Below are 24,738 nucleotides of genomic sequence, written 5' to 3'. Positions count from 1 at the left end.
ATTCCAATAAAATCACCTATAGAAATGCCAATAAAATTGCCTTTTTATCAATAATTTTATCAGTATTTTAATTACTTTTTTCTATATTTTTTTACATTAATTATTAAAAAAAAATATAAATTATATTCTATAATTTCACCAAACAACTTAAACTTTTAAGTTAAGACGGTTATTTGATATGATATTAGAATTTTGATGATCAAATGACGGTTATTTGATATGATATTAGAATTTTGATAATCAAACGACTATAAATTTAAATTTTACTATTTTTATTTATTTAATAAAAAAATTAAACACGAAGTAATATAAGTTTGTATAAATTTTAAATTCAAAAAATTTTTATTTAAAAAAATATATTAAAAAATAATAACATTATCTAATAATTTAAAATTTAAAATTTAAATAATTATTTAACATCGACAAAGTTTAATTAATTACTACTCTTATTGATTTCAAAGGATGTCTTCATGGTTAATGTTTTTTCTTAATTCATTAATTTTTTGAATTTAATCTTCATCGTTAGTTTTTTTTTTAAAAAAATTAAAAAACTACTCCTACTATTTCGTATTCAATTAAAAAAAAATTATAACGAAGAAGAGTAGGCCATGGGTTCCATTATTCAAGATCAGAATTAGTTTTAACTTGATTTTTCTTAACAAATACGGCAATCCATGATTGATTGATAGATTTCTTTTTTTTGTCGGAGATAACAACATTACATATAATTCCATTTCTAGTGCAATAAACAAAGTCCCACATAAGCAGTAGAATCTCAGTGGGGCAATGTCATCCAACCAAACAACGCAGCAAATCCTATAACGGTAATTAACTCAAATTTACAAATATTTACTTTTTTTTAAACCAAATAAAAGCTGTAAATTCTACCTAAAATAAAAAAACCCCAAAGGATCATCCAACCCAAAAAAACCCTGTAAACTTTCCATATTTTCTCTCGTGGCTTTTTTAAGTCGCATTATATTTGGGCAATAGAAGGAATGGATAAAAAAGATAAAAATATATTTCTTTTAAAAAGTAAATACATGAAATAAAATAAATTAGTATATTAAATTAAGATGTTTTAATAAAATTTCATGTTTATAATTATTTTAAGTCTTAGGAATTGAATTTTAAAAAGAATTGAATATCTAAAAATAGTACAAAAATAAAACTACTTTAATATTAAAACTAAATAGGAGAAATTAATATTAAAACTAGTTTTTTCAAAATAGTTATTTGCCTATTTTTTTAGTGATATTTAAAAGAATAAGATGAAGGTGATAAGTGTAATAAAAGAAAAAAAATGAATTGAATTTTATCTTTTCTAAATATATGAGTTTAACTTATTTATCAATTAAATTTAAATTAAATATAATAATTAAAGTTATTACAATAAAGGATTGATTCTAAATAATCTTGTAAATAATTTTAAAATATATTCATGTCTTTTTAAATTATACCAATGCTCTAATTTTTTTTTAAATCTAATATTAAAAGTATTTAAGAATATAGTAATGATTATTTTTTAAAATATTTTTATTTAAAAATATATCAATATAATACTTTTTTATTTTATAAAAATTATTTTTTGACATCATTATATTAAAATTATAAAAAATTATTTTTTTAAAGAGTTATATTTTATCATGGCGCCAAATGCTGTGCGTTTTATGAAGCAAAGTTTTAACATTTTGCCTTATCCAGCATCTTTTTTATCAGATCTAATAAACCGTTTTTGTCAAGAAACGAATAAAAATACCCTCACCACCTAACGAGCATAAAATTTGAATTCCTGCAACCACAAACAACATTGCAAAAAAACAAGAAGAAGAAGAAGAAGAAAACCTTAAAGCATCAACAACAACGACACTACCCACAACAACAACCTCATCAAAACTAGTAATAAGTTCTGTTCTGCTGTTTTTCCTCTCTTTTTTTCTATAAAAAAAGACAGCTTTTTTCCCCACTTTCCTTCTTGTCTCAAGGTTTGTTTTTCTCTCTCTCTGTCTTTTGTTTTTTGTTTTCATAACAAACTTAAACCACATTTTGTTACTCTCTCAACCTCCCTCGTAACTTACGCTCTTTTTTCCTTGAACGAAGTTTGTTTTCTTGTTTCCACCTGTAAATCTCGCTTTCTCTTAAAACCTTTAGCCTTAAATTTCTGTCCAGTTTTCCACCTGTAAATCTCGCCTTCTCTTAAAACCTTTAGCCTTAAATTTCTTTCCAGATTAAGGTTTCTTTTTTGGGTCTTTAGCTTCGAAGTGGACAAGGTGGCGTTTGTTGGAGACAAAGATTTCGAGTTTTTGGTTACCAATTGTAAGTATACTTGTTTTATTATTATTGTTATTATTTTTGAAATGTTGTCTTGTCTAAACATCAATTTTGAGTTTTTGAGACAAGAAGCTGTTTTTATTTTGAATTTGAGATTTTTGTCTTCTTTATTGTTTCTGGAAATTTGTAGTTTTGATCCAGATTAGGGTTTGTAAGCTATCAAGCTGTCCTTAATAAATCCCAATATTTCAGCTTTTGGTAACAATTATCGACTTCTTGTTGAATTATAGTTTTCTTTTCTTCGTTTTTTTTTCCCTCTTTATTATTTGTTTTAATCACAAAACCACTCCAAATTATGAACTTTCTGTATATGTAACAATTTATTGCAAAGATGGTGTCATCTTGAGTTTCTTCCCTTTTCTTTTGCATCTCGGGTCTCATAATCACCGGTCATTAGTTGTTAATTTAAGTTTGCGGGTCCCATGTTGATCTTAAGCAGATGATCTAAGCTGTTTTGTTGTGTTTTTTTGAAAGTGTTGTGTACTGAATTACAAGTTTCTGAGCTTTTGGTGACAATTTTAGAGTTTGTTGTTGAATCAGTTCTTTCTATTTTTTCATTCAATTTTTGACTCAATAGAGAAAAAACAAAACAGAAAAGAAAAACCCAATTTGTGTCATCTTCTTTTACCTTCTGGGCCTCATAAACGCAAGCATCGATCCCAAGTTGTTAGGAGAAATCCTGACTGCAATCTAATTTTGGAGGTCCCACTTTGAGCGTTCTTCTTAAAGATTTTGAGTTACTGGTGTGTCATTTTTTCAGGGTTTTGACTTTGGAAGAAAAATTGGCGATAAAAATGATGTTATCAGCATCACCAGCCGCGGTGACAAGGAGCTCTCTGGAGGAGATGCTAGATTCGCTGCGGCGACGAGATGAGGCTTTGGAGAAGTCAAAGGACCTGCCGCCTGCTTTGCCAGCACGGCCTGCTTCTAGGGCACGGCTTCCATCAGCACGCCACTCACTGCCTACAGACTTTAAAGTTGGTTCCAATGGACAAGTGGAGAGCAAAGTGGAGACAAGAGTTACTAAAGTGAAGGAGTATAATAAAAGAAAGGAGAAGGAGTTAGGGTACAAATCAGGGAGTTTTGGAAGCAAGAAAATGAGGAAAGATCAAAATTGTGTGGATTCTAATCCGTATTTAGAAGAGAATAATGAGAAAGTAAAGGGACCAGTCACGGGTTCAGTGCCAAAGGGGAAAGAGCCAGAGTGGGATGATAACATTGATTATTTTATCAAGAAGGTAACTGATGAAAAAAATTAATTAATGTGTTTGGTTATTATTCTTATTTTGTTGGATTAACTTGGTTATTGGTGTTTAATATTATTATTAGCTTGCAATTTCGTGTTGCAAGAAGAGGAATGCTTGGGTGTTTCTTGTTATGCATGTTTTGTTAGTTAAGGTTTTTGTTATAATTACACGGCAGAAATAGTAATTTTAAGAGTTAAAGAAAGTTTCTTATCATGGAGAATTCATTGGTGTCATGTGTAGCAGCAGGGGTACTTAAGCTCGAAGAGAACAGTAGTTCCTATTCTATATTGCTGTTGTTACTGGAAGACTAACTTTGAAGAAAGAGCGGAGTTGTTATTGTTAATGGTTTATGGTGGGTGGGGCAGAGTGCGAAAGAAGATACAATTTAACTTTGTTGTGTTGTTGAGATGAGCTCGTAGGTATCACTTAATGTGTACCTGGATGACACCTTTTATCATAAATGGGTGTCTAGGATTATGGTGCAGGCGCTTTTCAAAATAGCTTTTTGTTTGAAAATACATCAAAATGCATTCTTTCAATTTTGTTTTTTATTTTTGATATAAGCACATTAAAATCATCAGAAATCACTAAAAAACATCAATTTAATGCATTCTTAAGCCAAAAGCACCTAAAAGCAGAAGCGAAAGCTGTGCCAAACACACCTTTACCAGATTTGTTTTGAGAAGAGCATACTTTTGTGTGAAAATTCTCTCTCTGCTTTTTCTTTAAATTTGTGAGAATTGAAACATTAATTTAAACTTTTTTTTTTCAGAGGCTACGTGTCTGGTGTCGTCTCCCAAATGGGCAATGGGGGATAGGAAAGATACAGTCAACTTCAGGGGATGAAGCAACTGTTTCACTTTCATCGGGAACTGTAAGTTAATAAGCTCCTTTTATCCCTGATTCTATTTAAACATGTGCTGGTTACTTCCTTGGTGGATTATATATGCAATAATGCTTGTCCTTTTGCTAGGTTATCAAAGTGTCTACAGAAGAGCTCATACCTGCAAATCCTGATGTCCTTGAGGGTGTAGATGATCTCATACAGCTTAGTTATTTAAACGAACCTTCTGTGCTTCATAATGTTAAGCACAGATATGCTCAGGATCTGATTTATGTGAGTAGAATATAATCCTGATGGTCATGCAATTGCCTTGCAAGCCACATTTATGTTTCCTTTCTGCTTGTCTTTGACTGGCTCTTGTGTTTCCTTCCACAGAGTAAAGCAGGGCCAGTTTTGATTGCAGTCAATCCTTTTAAAGACATTCCAATTTATGGAAATGAAACCCTCACTTCTTACAAGCAGAAGGCTAAGGACAGCCCTCATGTTTATGCTATAGCAGATGCTGCTTATAATGAGATGATGAGAGGTGGATGAATCGTTTTTTTTCCTTTCACCATTTGAGTTTGAAGTTAGTATTGTTTCTGAGAGTTCTTATTTCTTCTTTCTTTTTTTTTTCCTGTCTGCGGTTGTGCAGATGAAAAGAACCAATCCATAATCATAAGGTTTGTTGCCTTTTTCTTTCATTAATGTAGTCTAATTTGGAGCTTTTCCATGATATTTTCCCTTGTTGTCTTGTGGTATTTTCTTTTATGCAGCTTTAATTGCCTCTTTCATGTTTCATGAGCAATTGAGATATTTCTGCTGCTCTGAAGAGTCTCTTTTATTATTTATCCTACAGTGGTGAAAGTGGAGCTGGGAAAACTGAGACAGCAAAGTACGTTATGCAGTACTTGGCTGCTCTTGGTTGTGGCAATGATGGTATGGAGCATGAAATCCTTCAGACCAATTGTATACTTGAAGCATTTGGGAATGCAAAAACATCCAGGAATGACAACTCTAGTAGATTTGTAAGTTGTCACCAATTCTTTTTCTTCTTGTTGGGTTAGATTCCTAAATCTGTTCTTGCAATTTGGTTTATAGGTAATTCTCAATTGGTGCAGGGAAAGTTGATTGAAATTCATTTTACCGCATCAGGAAAGATTCGTGGTGCTAAAATCCAAACTTGTAAGTATGTTGAAGTTGAATAGATTGTCATTATTAGTCTGCCATTTGATATCTGGGTACTGATTAACTTGAACTCATGTATATTCAAAAACCATTCGCCGATGATAATTGTTGATAGTCCTACTCGAAAAGGTAAGTTACCCTTGCTTCTGAAGTTTTAGATTGGAATGTCAATCAGCATCGCCCATCCATTTCTGAAATTACATTTTCTCATTTGACCAGTCAAGAGTAGTTCAGCTTGCCAATGGTGAAAGATCATACCATATCTTCTATCAACTTTGTGCTGGTGCTCCATCGACTCTTAGAGGTACTGTTTTTGCATTATGCTACCTTGTATGGGATGGGATGCATGTATTTTCCATTCTTTCACAGAACAGAAAGGGCTGAACTAGTACCATTGACATCTCATGTCTATCTATAACTATATATGTCTTCTAGAATCTCAACTGAATGTTAGTTGCACTGGGAAATGAAGGTTCGCTCAGTCTTGGTAAAATCAAAGCCTTTTTTCTTTCTCCCCAAAAATATTGCAAATCCCCTTCCTTTCCCTTAAAAAAGAAGAATTGTGAATCCTTGTTTTTCCATGTTATTGTTGAAACTTGTATACAATTTTGCTTTGTTTTTCATCTGGACAACGTTCGCTCCTACCAAGTTCAAATTTTTTTTCCTGACCCTATTAGCATCCAAAAAAACATCTGGTGTCATCCACTTGGTTGTGCAGTTTCTTGATGCTCACTATTACCAAAGTACTTTTGCTCTCTTAGATTGTTATTGCTTTTATTTTCATTGGTGGTTGAAGCCTGTAAATCCTTGTTGTGCCCTCAGATTATAATAATCTGTTTTGTTTTTTTTCAAATGATATTTATGCTTGATCAATGTATTTACGTATTATGTTGTCTTTCTCAAAATATAATGCATTTGTGATTTTTCATAATTGGAAACACTTCTTCATGTTCTGCCAAATGAACACCTTTTCCTGTTAAAAAAGAAAATGAAATCTGGAAAATTGAAAGATGCTTTTTGTAACTAAATGGTGGATCATCCAATTGCTTGAACCTTCTCTATATGCTAATTTTGTTGGTGATTAATAATTGTAGAAGACACAACACACTGAAATTTGTTAATGGTCAATCATAAATCCATATAGCTGACTGAGAGTAGTTTGGGAAGGCTTTATTGTAGTTATCAATAAGAAACTCTAATGCTACTTCTATGTTCCAGCTCTTTTTCTTGAAAAGTTAAACATATATCATGTGTTCTCTACTTCTATGTTCCACTATGCAATTGATTCATAAGTTGGGGTAATTTCTTGTTTCTTCTGCAGATAGACTTAACCTTAAAATGGCTAGCGAGTACAAGTATCTTAACCAGAGTGAGTGCTTGGTAATCAACGGTGTTGATGATGGCATGAAGTTTCATAAGCTTGTGGTAATTCAAATGATTGTCTGTTTATGGGTTGAAGGCCCACTGTCACTTCATTTTATTTCATGGTCATAAGCATCCATCTTTCTCTATTTGTGTGTTATTTTCCTTATCTCCCCAGGAAGCCCTGGACATTGTTCAAATTCACAAAGAAGATCAAGAGCAGGCATTTGCAATGCTTGCTGCAGTTTTATGGCTTGGAAACATTTCATTTCAAGTAATTGACAACGAAAATCATGTGGAGGCATTGGCCGATGAAGGTAAGAGTGATATCAATTTGAGTAAATTGAATTGCCAGCTTTCTGTACTTGACAATAGCTGACAACATCTTATTTTCTCTTATTTCATCATAAATGGAATTGGGAAATCACATACTGATTGTTTTTCGCTTGATTAGCTTGTCTTGAGTCATAATAAAAAAGGTGCAAGTGCCTAGTTGAATCTGTTCATTGTTTTAAGAGTTGGTGTCTTCCTAACACTAAAGGAAGAATATTTTCATGGAAAGAGATGGGGTTTAATGAGTTTGGTCCTGGATTTCCTATGGCAATTTGGATGAGCATAATCATTTGTGCAATTTCATCTCAAGTATCATGCTGAAATAGTATTTGCATGATCAACAACACACGGAATGTGTTTGAATGTCTGCTGATGTAAACACTCAGTTGAATGAGTGGAATGGATCTATCCAATGATTTTGATTAATAATGGATCTCCAAACATGCACATTGCATGAGGCAATGCTAAATTCATGACATGCTATCACTGGTATATCATGGTGATTTTTCTGAAATAAGATTGATTCCATTTGTTTTCCTTTTGGCAGCTGTAAACAGTGCTGCCAGGCTATTAAATTGCAGTGCCCAGGATCTGATTTTGGCTCTATCAAGCCATAAAATCCAAGCTGGAAAGGATAGCATTGCCAAAAAATTGACAATGCAGCAGGCATGTTTAGTTCTTCATTTGAAAACAAATTCACCCACGCATTACCCCAAAAGCATTTTATATTCACCTGTGATACATGGTTTTTTAAGGGTTCCATATCGTATTCTTTTCAGGCTATTGATAGAAGAGATGCATTGTCAAAGTTTATCTATGCAGACCTGTTTGAGTGGCTTGTGGTACAAATAAACAGGTCATTTGAAGTGGGTGAACTGATGATAACTGGGAGATCCATAAGTATCCTTGATATTTATGGATTTGAGTCATTTAAGGTTTATAAATCTTATCTATCTGTTTGGTGAGACTTTTAGTGCTCTACACTTGTGTCCCTGACGATCACCTCTTTACATTTTCAGAATAATAGCTTTGAGCAATTTTGCATTAATTATGCAAATGAGAGGCTGCAGCAACATTTCAACCGGCATCTATTTAAACTTGAGCAGCAGGTAAGCGTATCATATTGAAGCAACATCAACACTGGGGTGTGCTGATCATAATGGAAGTGGCCTTCGTGGTTGCAAGCAATGGTGCAAAATGCTATCCATATGCTATCATTTCATATACAAACTTATTTTCTGTGTTTTTTCACTGTTAATGAATGTTTAAATGTCATCTCTAATTAATAAAAATGAAATGAATATGCTTTTGCTGTCTAGACACTTTCAAAATTCTGTAAGAGGGATTTTTAAAAGCAAATCAAGAAGTATACATCACCAAAATTGTTGGCCTCTCTGTTTCCATTAAGTTATGCTGCCTGGTCATAGGCATGAAACAAATGTGATATCTATGTAGATTGTTGCAACTCCAATATTGAAGCATATAAGTATTCAGTTAAATTTCTGTGCTAACTTGTAAGTTGCATTTTAAAATGTTTGTATTTAGAAAATGTGTAGAAAGTCATATTTTAGGTCTGCATTGCTCTGATCACACCAACTAATTATCACAAACCATTTTTCTCTATTTTAAAACTTTGATTCTTTTATTTCCTCAACTATAAAGTCTCATTGACTTTTTGGGTGTATTTTCTCACCCCGCTTCCTGCTTAAGAATTTTGGTTAATGAAATCTGATTGTCTTAACTGTCAAACTCACCATTTTATTTATTAATTGCAGGAGTATGAAGAGGATGGGATTGATTGGACTAAAGTTGATTTTGAGGATAACCAAGAGTGCTTAAATCTCTTTGAGAAGGTATTGTAACAGCTTCTGTTGTCTTTGTCCTGCACATGCTTATTTAGAGTTCTCCTAGGCATGTGATATCAAAATGCATGCCTTATACTTAAGGTGGTCACTCCTTAATTGTTTTGGTTTCTGCAGAAACCTTTGGGGCTATTGTCGTTATTGGATGAGGAATCAAATTTCCCCAATGCCACTGATTTAACCTTTGCCAATAAGCTCAAGCAATATTTGAATGGTAATCCTTGCTTTAAAGGTGAAAGAGGCAGGGCTTTTGGTGTTTGTCATTATGCTGGAGAGGTGAGTTATAGTTTACTTTTGAGGAGCTATGATTTTTGCTCTGTTGAAATTTTTAAGTCAGATTGGCCGCTTTAGTTCAATCAGGGTTTTGCTTGTTCCGTCGGATTAGATTTGAAATGAGTACAAGTAAAGCAGTTCATAATTTGCTTAAGAAAAATCTTACATGATGACAACAACAACTGACAGTGGAAAAAGTTATTAAAAGTTACAAAAAATGCCTGTAAATAGGGATCTGATATTTACAAAGACTTCAACCCTTGTACTATTAATGATTTTGTAGATATTTCTTTATGTCCATTGGTGGTCTTTCTGCATCATCCATCTTTCCACCCTTTTCTCACTCATGATTTTCATATTTTAAATTTAATTATCAACAATTCTGGAAAAAAAAGTAAGTTCCATTTAATGCGGGATAACTGAAGATGCAACGTGGTGCTGTATATCTTCCTGCTTATATTTCTTCCTTGTAGGATTTTCTTGTTATTAAGTAGTTAATTAGATAATAGGAAACAATTATATTGCAGCATCTAATCATGGCCAGGCACCTGTTGCAAATTTGATCCACTTGCAGAATAAAGCTACAATGATGAAACTCTGTAGAGCTTTTATAGCTTCAGTTTTTCTCAGTAGTTGGAATTGATGCCAGAAACTTAAAAAGGAAACTCTTAATGTTGGAACTCATTTGTTCTAAATCCAAATTTTAATATTTATTTGCATCTTAGCAATGAGACAAGTAATTTCTCATAATTGAAAATGATCTAAGATACTTATTTTGATAGAAGGTACTTTTTCTTGTATTTGGCATATTTTACTCTTTTGTTTGAGTAGCATCTCCAGCTGTCAGCTAAAATTACATTTGATTCTGATCCTTCGAAACTATTATTCTTTCTGAACCTCTAAGTTGAGAATAGGTTAAAGAATAAACTAATATTTGGAGTTTTGTCAGGTTATGTATGATACAAATGGCTTTCTGGAAAAGAACCGAGATCCAATGCACTCTGATTTCATCCAATTGCTATCATCATGTGGTTGTCAATTACTGAAATTAGCAAGTCCATCCAGCCAATTTGGTGGGTCGGAACCCTCGATGCAAAGTGTTGGCACAGAGTTCAAGGTAGATAAGCTTCTACTGTTCTGCATAACAATTATAATTTTCTGGCATTTTGAACACTTTTACTGGTTGACTTTTGGTGCTCTAGAATTGATTGCTTCATACTAAAAACTGTATCTTGTGCTTGAGCAAAATAATAATTCTTCTGGCAACAGCATCAACCATTTTTTTTTTATCTGCATTCTGGCATACTTTGTGTTTTGCAAAATGTTGAGTGGTTGTTCCTGCCTGCAGAGTCAACTCTTCAAGCTAATGCACCAGTTGGAGAAAACTACACCTCATTTCATTCGCTGCATAAAACCAAATGCTAAGCAGCTTCCTGGCCAGTATGAAGATGATCTTGTCTCAAAGCAACTCCGATGTTGTGGAGTTTTGGAGGTTGTGAGGATCTCTAGATCTGGATATCCTACTCGAATGACTCATCAAGACTTTGCAGGAAGGTAAATAAGATACAATCTGTTAGTTCTCCAATAATTCCTTATTTTAAAGCTGATCGTTCCTATCATAACCCTGCACGTGATTTAGGTATGGTTTCCTGCTCCCGGAAACAAATTTATCTCAGGATCCATTAAGCTTGTCAGTTGCTGTTCTAAAAAATTTTAATGTCCTCCCTGAAATGTATCAAGTTGGTTACACCAAAGTGTATCTTCGGATGGGCCAGGTATGCACTCATGTTATTTTCACAGTTCATAAATGTTTTGTTATTTCCTCTAGTATGGTGTTTATGGATTATAACTGCGTTGTTTTTAATGGCCATGAAGTTGTAATTCAGCATTTTAGCATGGACTTGATGACGGGGTGTATTTTGCTAAACCTCCAGAGCTGTATTTATTCATTGGATTGTCTTTATATTAAATCACCCTGGCACAGTCTACAAAATCAAGTCTTAACAGAAAGTGTTTTATACATAATATATGAAAAAAAGATAATGATAAATAAAAAAACTAACAGTAGTGTAAGATGACGAAGTAAGTTTTGAGTGCATGGCTCTTGCCAGTGTTGTCAATGGAATAGAGGAGCGTAAGATCTGATCAAAGTTTATCAAGCTTAGCAAGAGATCCAAGCTTGAGCTGCCATTAGTAAATGTATTTCCCAAGCTTTTTAGAATTAAACCTCATGGAGCTTGAATGGAACAAACCTCTACTTGTCTTGGCTTGGCTTGTTTCTTCTCTGGTGCAATAGATCCAAGCTCCGCGACAGTTTCAAGCTTGAGCTGCCATTAGAAAATTTACTTCTCAAGCTTTTTAGAATTAAACCACATAGAGCTTGAATGGAACAAACCTCTACTTGTCTTGGCGTGGTTTGTTTCTGCCCTCGTGCAATAGATCAAGCTATATATGGCTGCTGTCATCATACTGGTTAGCTTTGATTTCTGCAAACATTTGCTTGTCCTTGTGGCCTTGATTGGCTGTTGCTTTAAGTATCAATTGCTTATATGCACTCCAGTGTATTAGATTAGGGTTTTGATCAGAAAAAGGAGGAGACGAGTTAGAAAAAATTAGTGGCCGGAACAATATTGGGTGGCTGGTTCCTCTCTGTTCTTGCTTGTAATATTTCCGTGTTTCATCATGTGGAGGTACAATCTATTCTTCTGTGTACAATAATATCATCATTACCCAATTTAAGAGCAAAACATAGCTGAGTTCACACATTAGTTTGATGCTACTTTCCGGAATTGGTTTGAATAAATCTCTTTGCTTGTAGCAAGATTTTCATGTTTAACTAGTTCTCTGACTCTTATTGTTGGCTCACAGATTGGAACATTAGAAGAGCAGAGAAAACAGTTTCTGCGAGGTATTGTTGGGGTACAAAAATACTTCCGTGGTGGCCAGGCCCGTCGCAATTTCAATGAACTCAAACAAGGAGTGATGATGTTACAATCATGTAATGCACCATTCTTCAAAAAAAAATTTCAATGTCTAATTTGAAATTTTTATCATTTGCTTTGTAGTCTTGATAATTTCATATTTTGGCTCACATTTTCTTTGCACCACACAAATACAAATCGTCTGTTTTTAGGTGTCCTTTGTCCTTGGTGCTCTGTATGTTTTTGGTATATGGCACCAAAATCAGTTGTCAGGCAGCTCTTAGCATAGTCTGTTCCTTTGGGATGGATGCTGAGGAGCTTGTCATTGATTATTTAAGTATTTTCTGCTCAGCATTTGATTCAAGTTACTATTGAGATGCAGTTGTCCGTGGTGAAAACATAAGAAGGAAATTCAATCACATTAAAAAGAAGTGCACAGCTAGTGCTCCCACAGCAATGGACGAGCAGCTAGTGGCAGTTGTATATTTACAATCTGGTAAATGCTGTTATTTATTTCTGATTTTTACTTTTTGTCTGTTAGATACAATATTCTCATTATTTGTCCCTGCAGTAATCCGGGGGTGGTTGGCTCGAAAGCAATTCAACAATATGCATAAAATGAAGCGGTTAATCCATGAGAATTCAAATTCTAAAAGAAAGCCAGTCAAGAAGATTTCAGAAGTGAAGGTACGCTCATTGGTGTAATTATTTCGTTTCAACAACCTGATTTTATTTTCTTTTTTGTCCCTTTGTTGAAATTGGTTGTTGGTCACTGCCTTTCCCAAATATAATGTGCAGAAGTTTGCACGTATTTGGTTTCTCTGGCTTCTGGCAAGATTTCTTTCAATTAGTTGTATTTCCTTTGTTATTTGTCTTATGAAACTCATCATGGGAGGAAGGGCCACAAGGCTGAAATTTGTATCACTATTATGCATTTGTACAGATTTTTTCTGCATGCACCCACACAGTTTTAAGCTGTATGGATGCCAGGTTCATTTGTTGAATGTCCAAATACATTCTTCTTTCTGGTTGTATAGTGTTTGTCTTTCATTGTTTTGAATTGATTTCTAGGTTTTTGACCTTTTCCATATCATGTATTCAGTCAACCTATTGTATTTTCTTCTGAAATCTTGATATTCAATAAAACAATGCGCACAATAAATAATTGCATTTACTGTCGTTGGTCTGCCTGCTATAATGCATTATATTCAACCTATGATAGATGGCCTTTGTTGATGAAATGCAACCTTTCAGGGCAGTGTTAATCCTTGGCCTTGTCTGTTTGAACGCTATACTTTGGGTATAACATTGGTGTTGGTGCAATTATGTTGTTTCCTTCTACTGTGATGAGATTTCATGTATGCTCTGACATGTGCAATATTTAGAGAGGCCTTTTCCTTGTTTTTCCTGTGCTTATCAAGCATCTTTGAAGAGCTAAGAAGTTGACTTCTCGTGCTTGACCAGGTCATACCACAAGAGCAGATTGACATTCAGACTTCAATTTTGGCAGAGCTCCAAAAAAGGGTTGTTAAAGCAGAAGCAACAATTGGGAAAAAGGAGGAGGAAAATGCTGCACTGCAAGAGCAATTACAACAGTATGAGAAAAGGTGGTCTGATTATGAGGCAAAAATGAAAGCAATGGAAGAGATGTGGCAAATGCAGATGTTATCATTGCAAGTGAGTTTGCTTGTTAATATTAATTCATTACTAAGTGCATACAACATATGTTTTATTTTGTGGTTAGTATAACAGGAACTTAAAACAGATTTAAGAACTGTGGAGAAATTAATTTCAAGCAATTGCTTCTGTATTGAACTATCATTATATTTCACTAGATACATGGATTGTAGGATTAAATTGTCAATTGGAATTGGTTTGAGCATTCCCATGTACATATTAGGTATATTGGCTGTCCATGATGATCCATTAAATAAGCACAGGGACTTCCAATGCTCTTTAGCTGGTCTAGGTCCCACTATAGAGCCATAAAAAAGTGGAGGAATTGTAAATTGTATGGTCATGCTCTTTAGCTGAGTAGTATCTTCAATTCTCTAATGTTATTTGATGGACTTATTTTCAAAACCCAGGAGAAGTTGAGAAGGCAACTTTTAATAAATACCCTCTGATGAATGATTCAATGGCTGTAATGGTAAATTTTGTTGGAATTGGGCTGGTTCAGGTCCATGTCTTCCGAGGAGATCAAAACCTTTCTGCTACTTCCTTTATTACTGATCTCTGCACCATGATCCATCTCAAAGCCGAGAGAGATTAATTTTTGCATATCGATGCGTGACAATCCATGTAAATTTTTATGGTTGCTCCTCTATCAATAGCTTCAAATGCAATATGTGGAAAGTAAAATTGCTGTTCTCTTATTGATGTGTGTGTGCACACAAGCCTACACATACAGATTGAAAACTGCAAAGTAACTCATTATCCATTGCCTTACTAAAGTATTCTTTTACTCTACTGCAGACAAGTCTTGCTGCTGCCAGAAAGAGTCTTGCTGCTGATAACACTGCAGCCCAACCTGGAAAACTTGATTCTTCTACATCTCCTCGCGATTATGATTCTGAAGATAACGTTTCAATGGAATCACGAACTCCTGGTGGGAACACACCCAACATATTTGCCAATGCCTTTCCTGATTTAAGAGCAGGGAGGGAGAATAATGGCCCTGTAAATGTAGTCAACAATCTCGCAAAGGAATTTGAGCTGCAGAAACAAAATTTCGATGATGATGCCAAAGCATTAGTTGAGGTCAGGGCAGGACAATCAGCTTCCAACATGAATCCTGATGAAGAGCTTCGAAGATTGAAACTTAAGTTTGAGACTTGGAAGAAAGACTATAAGGTTAGATTACGGGAGACGAAGACAAGGCTTCACAAACTTGGGCATGGAGAAGTTGATAGAAATCGCCGAAAATGGTGGAGAAGGTAGGCAGGTATGAGAGGATCAAAATGATCCAGCTCATGATATGATCATATTTGGTGTGACATGGAGAAAGTTGAAGAGTACTCAAAGCAGCAATCAAGGAGCGACAATGCTTCCAGGAAGCTGTTTCCTTTCCGGTTCTGGATGTTGTGGCAACTGCAATTGGTATGTATATTTCATGAGGGTAGTGTAGTTGGAGAAATTGTACGCGTCTACCAATTTTTGTTGCTTGGTAGAAGGATTGACGGCCATGTGAATAGCCAGATAGGTTTGTTCCTGTCCCCCTTTTTTTTTTTTAGCGGAAGTCAGTTGTATATTTTGTTAGCGTAGTTGCAAGGACGAACTTGGTAGTCCCAATTGTGAAATATGGAGTGAAATTGCTATATTGCTTGTTATGTTGTTCTATCATAACAAGTATATTGTAAGTAATTTGTTTCCCCCCTGAAGCATCGGGGCATTGTTCTATTCTACTTTGCTGTCATTGTTTTGTTCATGCAAATACCAAGTTCATATTTGGAAGAAACATTGCTTGAAAGTTGAATCAATCAATTAGAAATGCTGTTTCTCATGTTGTTTTTAACTTTCTTGAATATCTATCATGATTTTTTTGTCAGATCACCAAATATTTTTGATGTAATGGCATAGCAGGCAGTTAGGTTTGTATAGCATTGATGCCATGCCTCCATGTTTGAGGTTCATCTTAATTAAGAAAACCTTGAGTCGTCACAACAATTTACTCTGGATCACGCAATAAAACAGGTTATACAATTTACTTTGGATCTCAACGATACAAAGTCTTTAATCTAGAAATACAGGAACCATGACAATTCAGGCAAGGTCTCTCCATTCTAATCCAAGAAATTAAATGTTAATTTATGACCCAGGCACAAACTTGGTGGCGTAGACCCAAGCGTTGTTAGCAACAGGGTTGTCTAGGTGGTCCAAGAGATTCTCCAGGGGACCTTTTCCAGTAACAATAGCCTGAACAAAGAATCCAAACATGGAGAACATGGCTAGCCGTCCATTCTTGATTTCCTTCACCTTGAGCTCGGCAAATGTGGTTGGATCATCTGCCAGGCCGAGAGGGTCGAAGTATTGGCCGCCAGGGTAAAGGTCATTGCCCTCTCCTACTCCAGGGAGACCATTGATGCGGAATCCCTCAACAAGGCCCATGAGGACAACTTGGAATCCAAGGACAGCAAGGATGCTTTGGGCATGTACAAGGTTGGGGTTGCCCAAGTAGTCCAAGCCACCTTCTGAGAAGATTTGAGCTCCAGCTTTGAACCACACTGGTTCCTTGAAGTCTACTTTAACCCATTTCTCAAGGACCTCTGGGGTGATGCAGCCTAGTGCTCCAAGCATAGCCCATCTGCCATGGATCACCTAAAAATAGTGCACAATAGTCTTAATTCGACGTTGTCGAAGATCCTTCTTTCCATCACTGAAACCTCTCCAAGAATTGTACTAGGCTAGTAATATCTAAGTCGCATTTGTATCAAAATATTCCATCTTACATGATTTTCGAAGGCAATTATTATTCATCATAGAGAAACTTGTCATGATTTTGGAGACAAAAAGGTTACCTCAAGAGCCCTGTTCTTAGCAAAGGCCTCAGGATCAGCTGATAAACCAGCAGTGTCCCATCCATAGTCACCTGGGAATTCTCCAGTCAGGTATGAAGGAGTCTGAGCTGAAAATGGTCCCAAGTACTTCACCCTGTCAGGTCCATACCACAACTCATTGCTCTATTCAAGCAGAACCTATCCATGTTAGCCCCCATCAAAGGGAAAAAAAAAAAGGAAGGAAAACTAGAGAAGAGAGAGAGAGACCTACCATGATGTATTTGCCATTTCCCATGGAGACAACATCTCTAAGAGGGTTAGCATTTGAACCCCTTTTGCCAAGAAACGGGGTTGGTCTAACAATGGTGCTGGAGCTAGCAAGTGATGCCATTGTCTTGCAAATACGTTCAACAGTGTTTTCTTAGGTTAAAACTTGTTGATGTCTCTTGAAGAGGAGAGAAATGTACACTGGAAGGGCGTCGAAAGGGAAGTGTTAAGCTTATATGTGAAGGAAAAGCATGAGAATCAAAAGAACGAGTGGTGAAGAACGGAAGAGAGACGTGTTGGTGGTGGTGGTCTTAGAGGTTTAAAACAACCAATGAGGGAGCTGCAAAGGATTTTAGGCATCTCCAACTCATCTCCTTCTATCCTCGTATATTATCTTGTCTTTCCTTTAGATTGTTTTGTTAATCTCTTTTTGAAAAAAAATTATTTGGCCTTCAAGATTATTTGAGAAGTGATTTAGTTTCAATTAATAACTTTTAACTCGTGTTTTATTGTGGGTCATATATTTTGTTTTTAAAAAAAGTTCAATATATATGCATGCTTATTCAACATGTTTTTTTATATAAAAAAATTCAAAATATAAATTAAAAAACCTATATATATATATCAAACTAAATAAATTTAAAATTATTTATGTCAATAAATAAACAATAACTATGAAAATAAAAAAAATAAAAGGTAAATATAAATTAAAATATTTAATCTTAGAACATGAGCTATATATTCGGTTGTGCTCAATGATTTTATGCTTAATATAAATAGATATGTATATGAAATTGGTTGAATAAATGAAAAGAAAAGAATAACATGTAAGGTTATATATATTAAAATAAATATTTTTATTTTTTAAAATTTTATATATATAAAACATAAAAAAATTATAGATGAATCAAAATAATATTTTAAAAATTTAAATACATATAAAACATTTTAAAAAAAAACCTATTAAAAAAATAAAATAAGTGAAAGAAGAAATCATTGAAGGGCATTAACTTTAACATAAATTTAAAAATTATTAAAAACAATACATAAAAAATATCAATTAAAATAATAATCACAATTAAATAAAAAATAAGAAAAAAAGAGTCATAGTGTAGGTGGTGCAAGTGTGTTTAAAAGAAATAAAAAAAACAAATGACCTGATCAAATTATTTAATTATTTAATGAGCTAATTTTATTTTGATTAGATGATTAAAAAATATATTATAATAATAAATTGATAAAATTTTTATAAAAGTAAATATCACTATAATTTAAAAAAAAAACTTTGGAAGTACTAGATTTGATAAAAAAAATAGTTCAAAGTCAATTTTAATTAGCATGATAAACATGTAACTTAGATAATAAAAAATTGACTAACTCAGATTGATTTGCAAGATTTATTATCTAGATCATGAGATCGGAATAACCTAATAAAAATAAAATTATAAAAAACTATAAAGTTATTTTTTAAAAAATAAATGAAAAATCAAAAGAAAAAATGAGAAACAAAATATGAGCTCACAATAACATTTTAAATTTATAAATCAAAATTTATAAATCAAGTAATTATACCGGAAGCATCATATATATATATATATATATATATAGACACACACACACCAATAAGCATGTTTAGTTTCAAAAAATAAAGGATGAAAATGAGAATAAAAATCAATTACTTGTAAGACTTTCGTTTAGTTTTGTGTTGGGAAGGGTGAAATGAAAAAAATAATGTGTATGTTTACGGTATTTTTCATATTTTTTAAAATATTTTTTATTAATAAAATGTTTCTGAGCCCCCCCAGGAAGCATTTGGGTACAATTTTTCTTTTAAAAAAATGAATCAAAGGTCCAAATTCATCAATTTTGTAGCCTTTCCAAAAAAAATAAAAAAACTTTCTTATCATTACTAAAACAAATAGTCCCCACTTAGCAAATTCCATTCGTTTTTTTAATTTTAAAAAAAATCAATTTTTACTATAATTATATCAATCATAAACTACTTGTTTACACTTTAGAGTATTTAGTGTTTGAAAATCACTTAACCTTCTCAAAAGCACGACCTCGACCTAAAGCTTCTTACAATCAAGCTTTGTAGAAATGCAAAAGGATTATGTGCTTTGTGCAAAAAAATCTCAACAACCTATTTCAGTTCAATATTATCCAATTCAATCAGAATAATTAGGATTTTGCATCGTAAGATTATCAGTTTTTATGTAAAGATGCGAGGGAGAGAGGTGATGGAAAAGTTTAGAACAATTTTCCAACGACACTCAACCCTTGCCTCCTCCATCCTCTATCCTTCCTCACCTTATAAAAAATTGTGTCAATGAGAAAAGAAGGGCATAAACATGGACTGATTAAGCAATTAGCATTCAAATTAATAAGAAACAGTGAATTAACATGACAATAAATTTTTTTACTAAAATAACATATCTTTTTATCTCATGATTTAAAATTACAATATCAATTTAATTGTTGTTACAATTCTAAATCGTGATATCAATTAAATTCTAGTGACCATTCAAAGAGAACTCTAGCAATAATTTTTTAGTTAAATCTAATAAAAAAATAATTTTAATGAGATTTATTATTTATTTTGTTAATCTAATATTTAATTTAATTAATGATTGTAAAGTGAAAAATATTTAAGAATGTTTGGAAACTAGAATGAGTTTGATTTTTGGATGCTTAACTGCAAAAAAAATACAAGTGTTATGTGAGTTTGTTTTAAAAAATTAGAACTAAGAGCATAAGTTTAGAGAGAAAAAGAGTTGTGTTTTTATATGTTTTCACGTGTTTTATATTTTTAAAATACAACAAGATAAAAATATATTATTTAGTCAAAAAAATTAAATAGTATTATTTTGCAAAAAAAATTTAAATTACTGTGTAATTTTTTTAAAAAAAATCCAGAAACATTGGAGAAAAGTGGAAGAAAAATATTGCAAATAGCTTAAAAGAATCTTCGTTCTTTCTTAATTCCTTCTACCGTGGTCTCCCTTCCTTCCGAAATATAATTTGTCCTTCATGTAAGAAAATGAACCACGCCGTGACAGTAGCCTTCGCCCACTCTCATTCCATCATTTCAATATTTCAAAATTTCCCAACGGTCGAATTACTAGCCCCATATTTCCATAAAAACCATACCATTTTATTAACATTTCAACCCTCCCATCAAAAGATCTCAACCGTCAAATTTCGTGGGCTCCACATAGTCCACGAACTCGTAAATCAATCCGACGTCCTTAACTCACTCAAGCAGAGATCTAAGACACTTGTAACGTCAATAAACACGTAGCAGTCTCCCCAATGGGATTTTGGTTAAAAAAAAAAAAAACAGGAGAGAAGCGGAGGAGCCAAGAGAACAAACAAAACCCATTGGATTAGAAATGGGAAAATTTGGGTTCTTTACAGCAATGCAATCAAGAAACACGAACAGTGTGATTTTTTGTTGTTGAAGGGTTCTTCTTCATCACTTACGAAAGAAACCATAAAATGGATCCTATTAATAAGGCTAGAGATCACTGGGCATTTCTGGTAACTCTCGTACTTCTTTTTTTTTTTTTAAAAAAAAAAAGGATTCTAATGGGGTTTGTGGTTTCTTCTGTATCTTTGAATGGGTACCTGATTTTCGTTGCATTGTGAAACGTTTTTTTCTTTTTGGTTGTTTTTGTCACATGTTTTATCAGGGTCATGTGTGTAGTTTAGGAGGGGTTATCTAACAGGTTTTGATTGAAATTTCGAGGTTCTTTATCTTGAGTTTGGTGTCTTGGTAGTATCTCTGATAGGTATTTAACATGTTTCGGGCAGGAGATATTTTATTTCTAGTATATTCTTATTCTTGGGGTCCTATTTTTATTATTGATTGGATTTTTTCAAAAAAAATTTAGATTTGTTGTGGCATTATGTCATAATATACAATGTTGATTTTGGACTTAGTTAATATTCCTGAAATGATTTGATCATATTAGATGTCTTATTTCCAAAACTTTAGGCTCAGTTGATATCATTTTTTTTTTCCTATCACGTTGCCTTTTGTTTGCTAATGGTGGCCTTTATATTTTATCTGGATTTTCACGCATTCATTTATTACACGTTGTTGATTACGCTCTGATTGTTGATGTATAGGAAGAAATCGAAGCACCAATATGGGTGGATTTTTTGGTAGAAGCAAAGTCTAACTACCAAGATGTGTTAGTTCATCACTTCCTCTTTATGTCATGAACTGCTACTAGAATTCCATGGTAAGCGAAATTCTGCATTTGTGATACTGATACGTTTTCTTTTTCCACATTGCAGAGATGATGAGTGGTTTAGAACTAGCCATCCGTAAGCATCTTTATCCTCCCTGGTTATATTTCTATTTTCCATATCTAGCAGTGGAATTTTTGTTGGTGAAAATCTAAAATAATGATGCTTAGTAACAACTAAATCAATACAGGTTCCACCAATGTTCTTCTAGCCAGTTAAAAGCTGCGTCTGCTTATTCTGGTGAGAATAGTACATCTTCAGATTTTGAGTGTAGTGGGTCATTTTCCCCGAATATCCCATCCTCTGTCTCAAGATCAAGGGGCAAACATTATGCAAGAAAGAAATGGGGAGGAGGTGGTCACGATATTTCAATGAATAAGCAGCATCCAGTTAAGGTGTTAAGTAAGTCTTCGAGGGTGAATTCAGAACCCAAAGACAAAATAAAACCCAAACTAAGCTTAGTAAATTCTAAAGGAACTTCTAGGTCAAAAGCAAGTGTGGTTTCTGGGAAGAGCTTCACTCGAAATGCTAAGGAAACTGATTTAGAAGCCAAATCTTGTCAAGGTGGTACAGAAAGTAGTCTGAATTCTCTGGAGGTTAAGGCAGCTGAAAGCAATACAAGGACTGTTACATCTGAGAGAGATCATCAAGCAAAGCAAAGGAACCTAGAAGTATCTTCGAGGGTGAATTCAGAACCCAATGACAAAATAAAACCCAAACTAAGCTTAGTAAATTCTGAAGGAACTTCTAGGTCAAAAGCAAGTGTGGTTTCTGGGAAGAGCTTCACTCGAAATGCTAAGGAAACTGATTTAGAAGCCAAATCTTGTCAAGGTGGTACAGAAAGTAGTCTGAATTCTCTGGAGGTTAAGGCAGCTGAAAGCAATACAGGTACTGTTACATCTAAGAGAGATCATCAAGCAAAGCAAAGGAACCTAGAAGTATCAAGTCGAGGATTTGATCACGCAAGTGGGCTTTTGTCAGCTGTCAGGAATGGTCTCAGGAAAAGCTTTGTTACAAGAAAAGCATCAAGGGTGGAGATTAATGATGAGAATAAACAATTAAGAGATCGCAAATCTTCATCCAGCAAATCTAGTTGGGGATCATCATCAAACCCTCGTTACGATGCTAAGAGCTCAACACTTGGGTTCAAAGAACAAACTCCAGATAGCAGAAATGTGGCAAGGATGACCGAAGCAGCGAGGAAGAAAACAAAAGATTCTGACACGTCCAAGGCTTCTGTTTTTCGAGTTAAGGAGGTCTTTAATTATAGAAAGGGAGGTATAAGTAATGTTGCAAAGTCAGCTTCCCTAGGAGCTCTGAAATCAAAGGTTAGAATCTGTACAATTCAAGAGATGAGTGTTGCTAAATTTTTCCAAGCCCAGAAACTTTTGGCTCTTTGATAAATTACATGTAAAATAACTTACTGCATTCTATTTTAATGACAGTAATAGGTTGCCAAGATGAGTGACATTTATTATAGGATTTTTAATGAATGACTTATCATAAAATGGGAACAAGTTGAAATTGTTAAACTTTGCAGGTCCAGAACCAGACCCTTCGTGTAAAAGCGTTGGCAGACCATAGAGGTAATGAACTACACCCATTACATGGTACTGCAAAAGCTAAGGAGAAGGTGAGAGTCGGCGGGAACAACAAATTGGTTGGCCCTGGAAAAGAAAACGTGACAGGAAAAGCTTCCCTGAGCTTGAATTGCAGCAGCAGAGGGACTAAACTGAATGTGCCACAAAAGGGTGACAAAACATTGTTGGTTAGACAAAAGGTACAAAATTGTCGATCATCAATTTTCTGTCCTCAACTTCGATTTTGTTTGCTTCTTTTTTCCTGAAAAATGCAGTCATCTATGGACATGTGAGGTTCTTTGCTATTTCATGAGGATAAAATCATGCATGCGGAAATTGAATGAAACTTAACATTTCTTCTTTCTCTGTAAGTTAAATATTACACAGCTCATTAGAAGAAGTCTGAAATGGTTAACTAAATTTTTGTAATGAGAAATTTAACAAGAGCCTTCTGTTATAAAGAAGCATCTTGATTTATTTCACTTCTACCCTGTGGGAGCAGTCTAATGCGTTCTAGTGGAAGACATTTGTTTCTTTCTAAAGATGTCTTTGGATTACAAACACAAGTAGGGAAGAATATGAAATTCTGAATCACATGCTGGGTTTGGACTGATAAATGTGTAAGATGTGGGAGTTTTTCTTTATTGCTCCTGTCCTCGCCAATCCTCATTCCTCATGTTGCAATCAAATTAAAATTTTGATGGGAATTTTAGCTTTGCGAAGGCAGGTATGAGAGTGAGCACCATTCTTTTATTCCTTTTCCTCCTCTGACCCCACTTGACCTTTCATAAGAACGCAACAGTACTTGAGGTTGGCAGCTCCATAAGGTGTTCATGAACGTGACAGTTGAAAATCAAAATTTACTCAATTTTTTTTTTAAAAAAGCCAATTGTGTTTGTTGACGGAATTTATTTCCTAGGGAGGATTTCTTATTGGCTTGCGTGCAGAAGGTCTGATGTGTTGTTATGATGGAATATGGTTGGTGTGGTTTTGCTTACAGTTCTTTTGTTCATGTGGTAAGTGCGTCTTTCAGTCTGAAGATGGGATTATCTTCAACAAAGAACCGATGCAACTTCTCTTATATGATGTTTCTGGTGGATTACAAATTGAGTGTCATTATTTGGTTCTCTTGTGAATTTTTATATGCCATAGCTTCACACAATCTGATATTTCAACTAACTTTTGAGCAGGGAAAAACCAGCAGTCCAACCAAGGGGAGGCATTCAGCAAATTTGAGTCAGAGGAGACACCTCCGATAAACAAAGCATTGCTGGACAGTACATATATTGTAAACGTAATTTCTCTCAGAGAAACGTTAAATTTCATCCCACTTCTGTTGCGTCCATATCAAACTTGCCATATTCAGGGGCAAATTTTGTTATTATGCCTTGTTTTTTTTTTTGGCTGGCCATGCGTAGCTTTCTTTCGTACAGGCGCCGTGGTTCTTTTGCCTCAGGCCTCGCTATCTGAGCATATTCGAAGTGAGTGATTGGAATTGAAGTTTCAATTCAAAATATTTTTTAAAATTTAAAAATATATTAAAATAATATTTTTTTTATTTTTTTAAATTAACACATCAAAACAATCTAAAAATCTAAAAATATTAATTTCTAGCAAAATAAAAAATAAACTTTTTACAAATGCAGGTTAAATTGCATTTCAAACAATCCCGTAACAAGTTGACTTTTATCAAATGAATTGTTTAGGGCGTTGTGACTTTGTAATATCGCTAAAATATTATTTTTGTATTTTAAAAATATTTTTTAAAAACATTAATTTTTTTATTTTTTGTTTAAAATTA

At 33.9% G+C, this 24,738-nt stretch overlaps 3 protein-coding genes and 1 long non-coding RNA gene across 8 annotated transcripts; 2 read left to right on the top strand and 2 right to left on the bottom strand.

Moving 5' to 3' along the window:
• Positions 1-1,711: 1,711 nt before the first annotated feature.
• ATM2 (myosin 2) lies at positions 1,712-15,773 on the top strand. Of its 4 annotated transcripts, none has more exons than XM_011046239.1 (26): positions 1,712-1,899; positions 2,255-2,316; positions 3,092-3,569; positions 4,351-4,452; positions 4,552-4,695; positions 4,798-4,948; positions 5,057-5,084; positions 5,261-5,429; positions 5,523-5,586; positions 5,705-5,718; positions 5,809-5,893; positions 6,911-7,014; positions 7,130-7,268; positions 7,832-7,950; positions 8,064-8,219; positions 8,304-8,393; positions 9,060-9,137; positions 9,264-9,422; positions 10,369-10,536; positions 10,768-10,973; positions 11,059-11,194; positions 12,288-12,417; positions 12,723-12,836; positions 12,912-13,027; positions 13,805-14,017; positions 14,816-15,773. In XM_011046239.1, the coding sequence occupies exons 3-26, from the start codon at positions 3,126-3,128 to the stop codon at positions 15,278-15,280; spliced, it is 3,594 nt and encodes a 1,197-aa protein (XP_011044541.1). In that variant the 5' UTR covers positions 1,712-1,899; positions 2,255-2,316; positions 3,092-3,125; the 3' UTR covers positions 15,281-15,773. The 4 variants fall into 4 exon arrangements, with proteins under 4 accessions (XP_011044541.1, XP_011044540.1, XP_011044543.1 ...); XM_011046238.1 differs by having other exon boundaries at positions 1,712-1,985; XM_011046241.1 differs by lacking the exon at positions 2,255-2,316.
• Positions 1,994-2,255, bottom strand: LOC105139692 (uncharacterized). Its single transcript, XR_845033.1, has 2 exons — positions 2,178-2,255; positions 1,994-2,119 (listed from the first exon to the last, which is right to left on the bottom strand). It is a non-coding gene; the product is annotated as an uncharacterized LOC105139692 (long non-coding RNA).
• A 221-nt stretch (positions 15,774-15,994) lies between the features above and the next one.
• Positions 15,995-17,339, bottom strand: LHCB3 (light-harvesting chlorophyll B-binding protein 3). Its single transcript, XM_011046236.1, has 3 exons — positions 17,108-17,339; positions 16,858-17,019; positions 15,995-16,657 (listed from the first exon to the last, which is right to left on the bottom strand). The coding sequence occupies exons 1-3, from the start codon at positions 17,225-17,227 to the stop codon at positions 16,148-16,150; spliced, it is 792 nt and encodes a 263-aa protein (XP_011044538.1). The 5' UTR covers positions 17,228-17,339; the 3' UTR covers positions 15,995-16,147.
• A 3,083-nt stretch (positions 17,340-20,422) lies between these two features.
• LOC105139689 (uncharacterized) lies at positions 20,423-24,318 on the top strand. 2 transcript variants are annotated; one of them, XM_011046235.1, is made up of 7 exons: positions 20,423-20,643; positions 21,235-21,299; positions 21,406-21,435; positions 21,548-21,773; positions 22,041-22,685; positions 22,898-23,137; positions 24,128-24,318. In XM_011046235.1, the coding sequence occupies exons 1-7, from the start codon at positions 20,602-20,604 to the stop codon at positions 24,194-24,196; spliced, it is 1,317 nt and encodes a 438-aa protein (XP_011044537.1). In that variant the 5' UTR covers positions 20,423-20,601; the 3' UTR covers positions 24,197-24,318. The 2 variants fall into 2 exon arrangements, with proteins under 2 accessions (XP_011044537.1, XP_011044536.1); XM_011046234.1 differs by having other exon boundaries at positions 21,548-22,685.
• Positions 24,319-24,738: the final 420 nt, after the last annotated feature.

The sequence above is a fragment of the Populus euphratica genome, unplaced genomic scaffold, assembly GCF_000495115.2.
Source record: "Populus euphratica unplaced genomic scaffold, PopEup_1.0 scaffold280.1, whole genome shotgun sequence".
Lineage (NCBI taxonomy): Eukaryota > Viridiplantae > Streptophyta > Magnoliopsida > Malpighiales > Salicaceae > Populus > Populus euphratica.
Note: the sequence above shows the minus strand (reverse complement) of the source record. Positions and strands in the feature narration are given on the sequence as shown.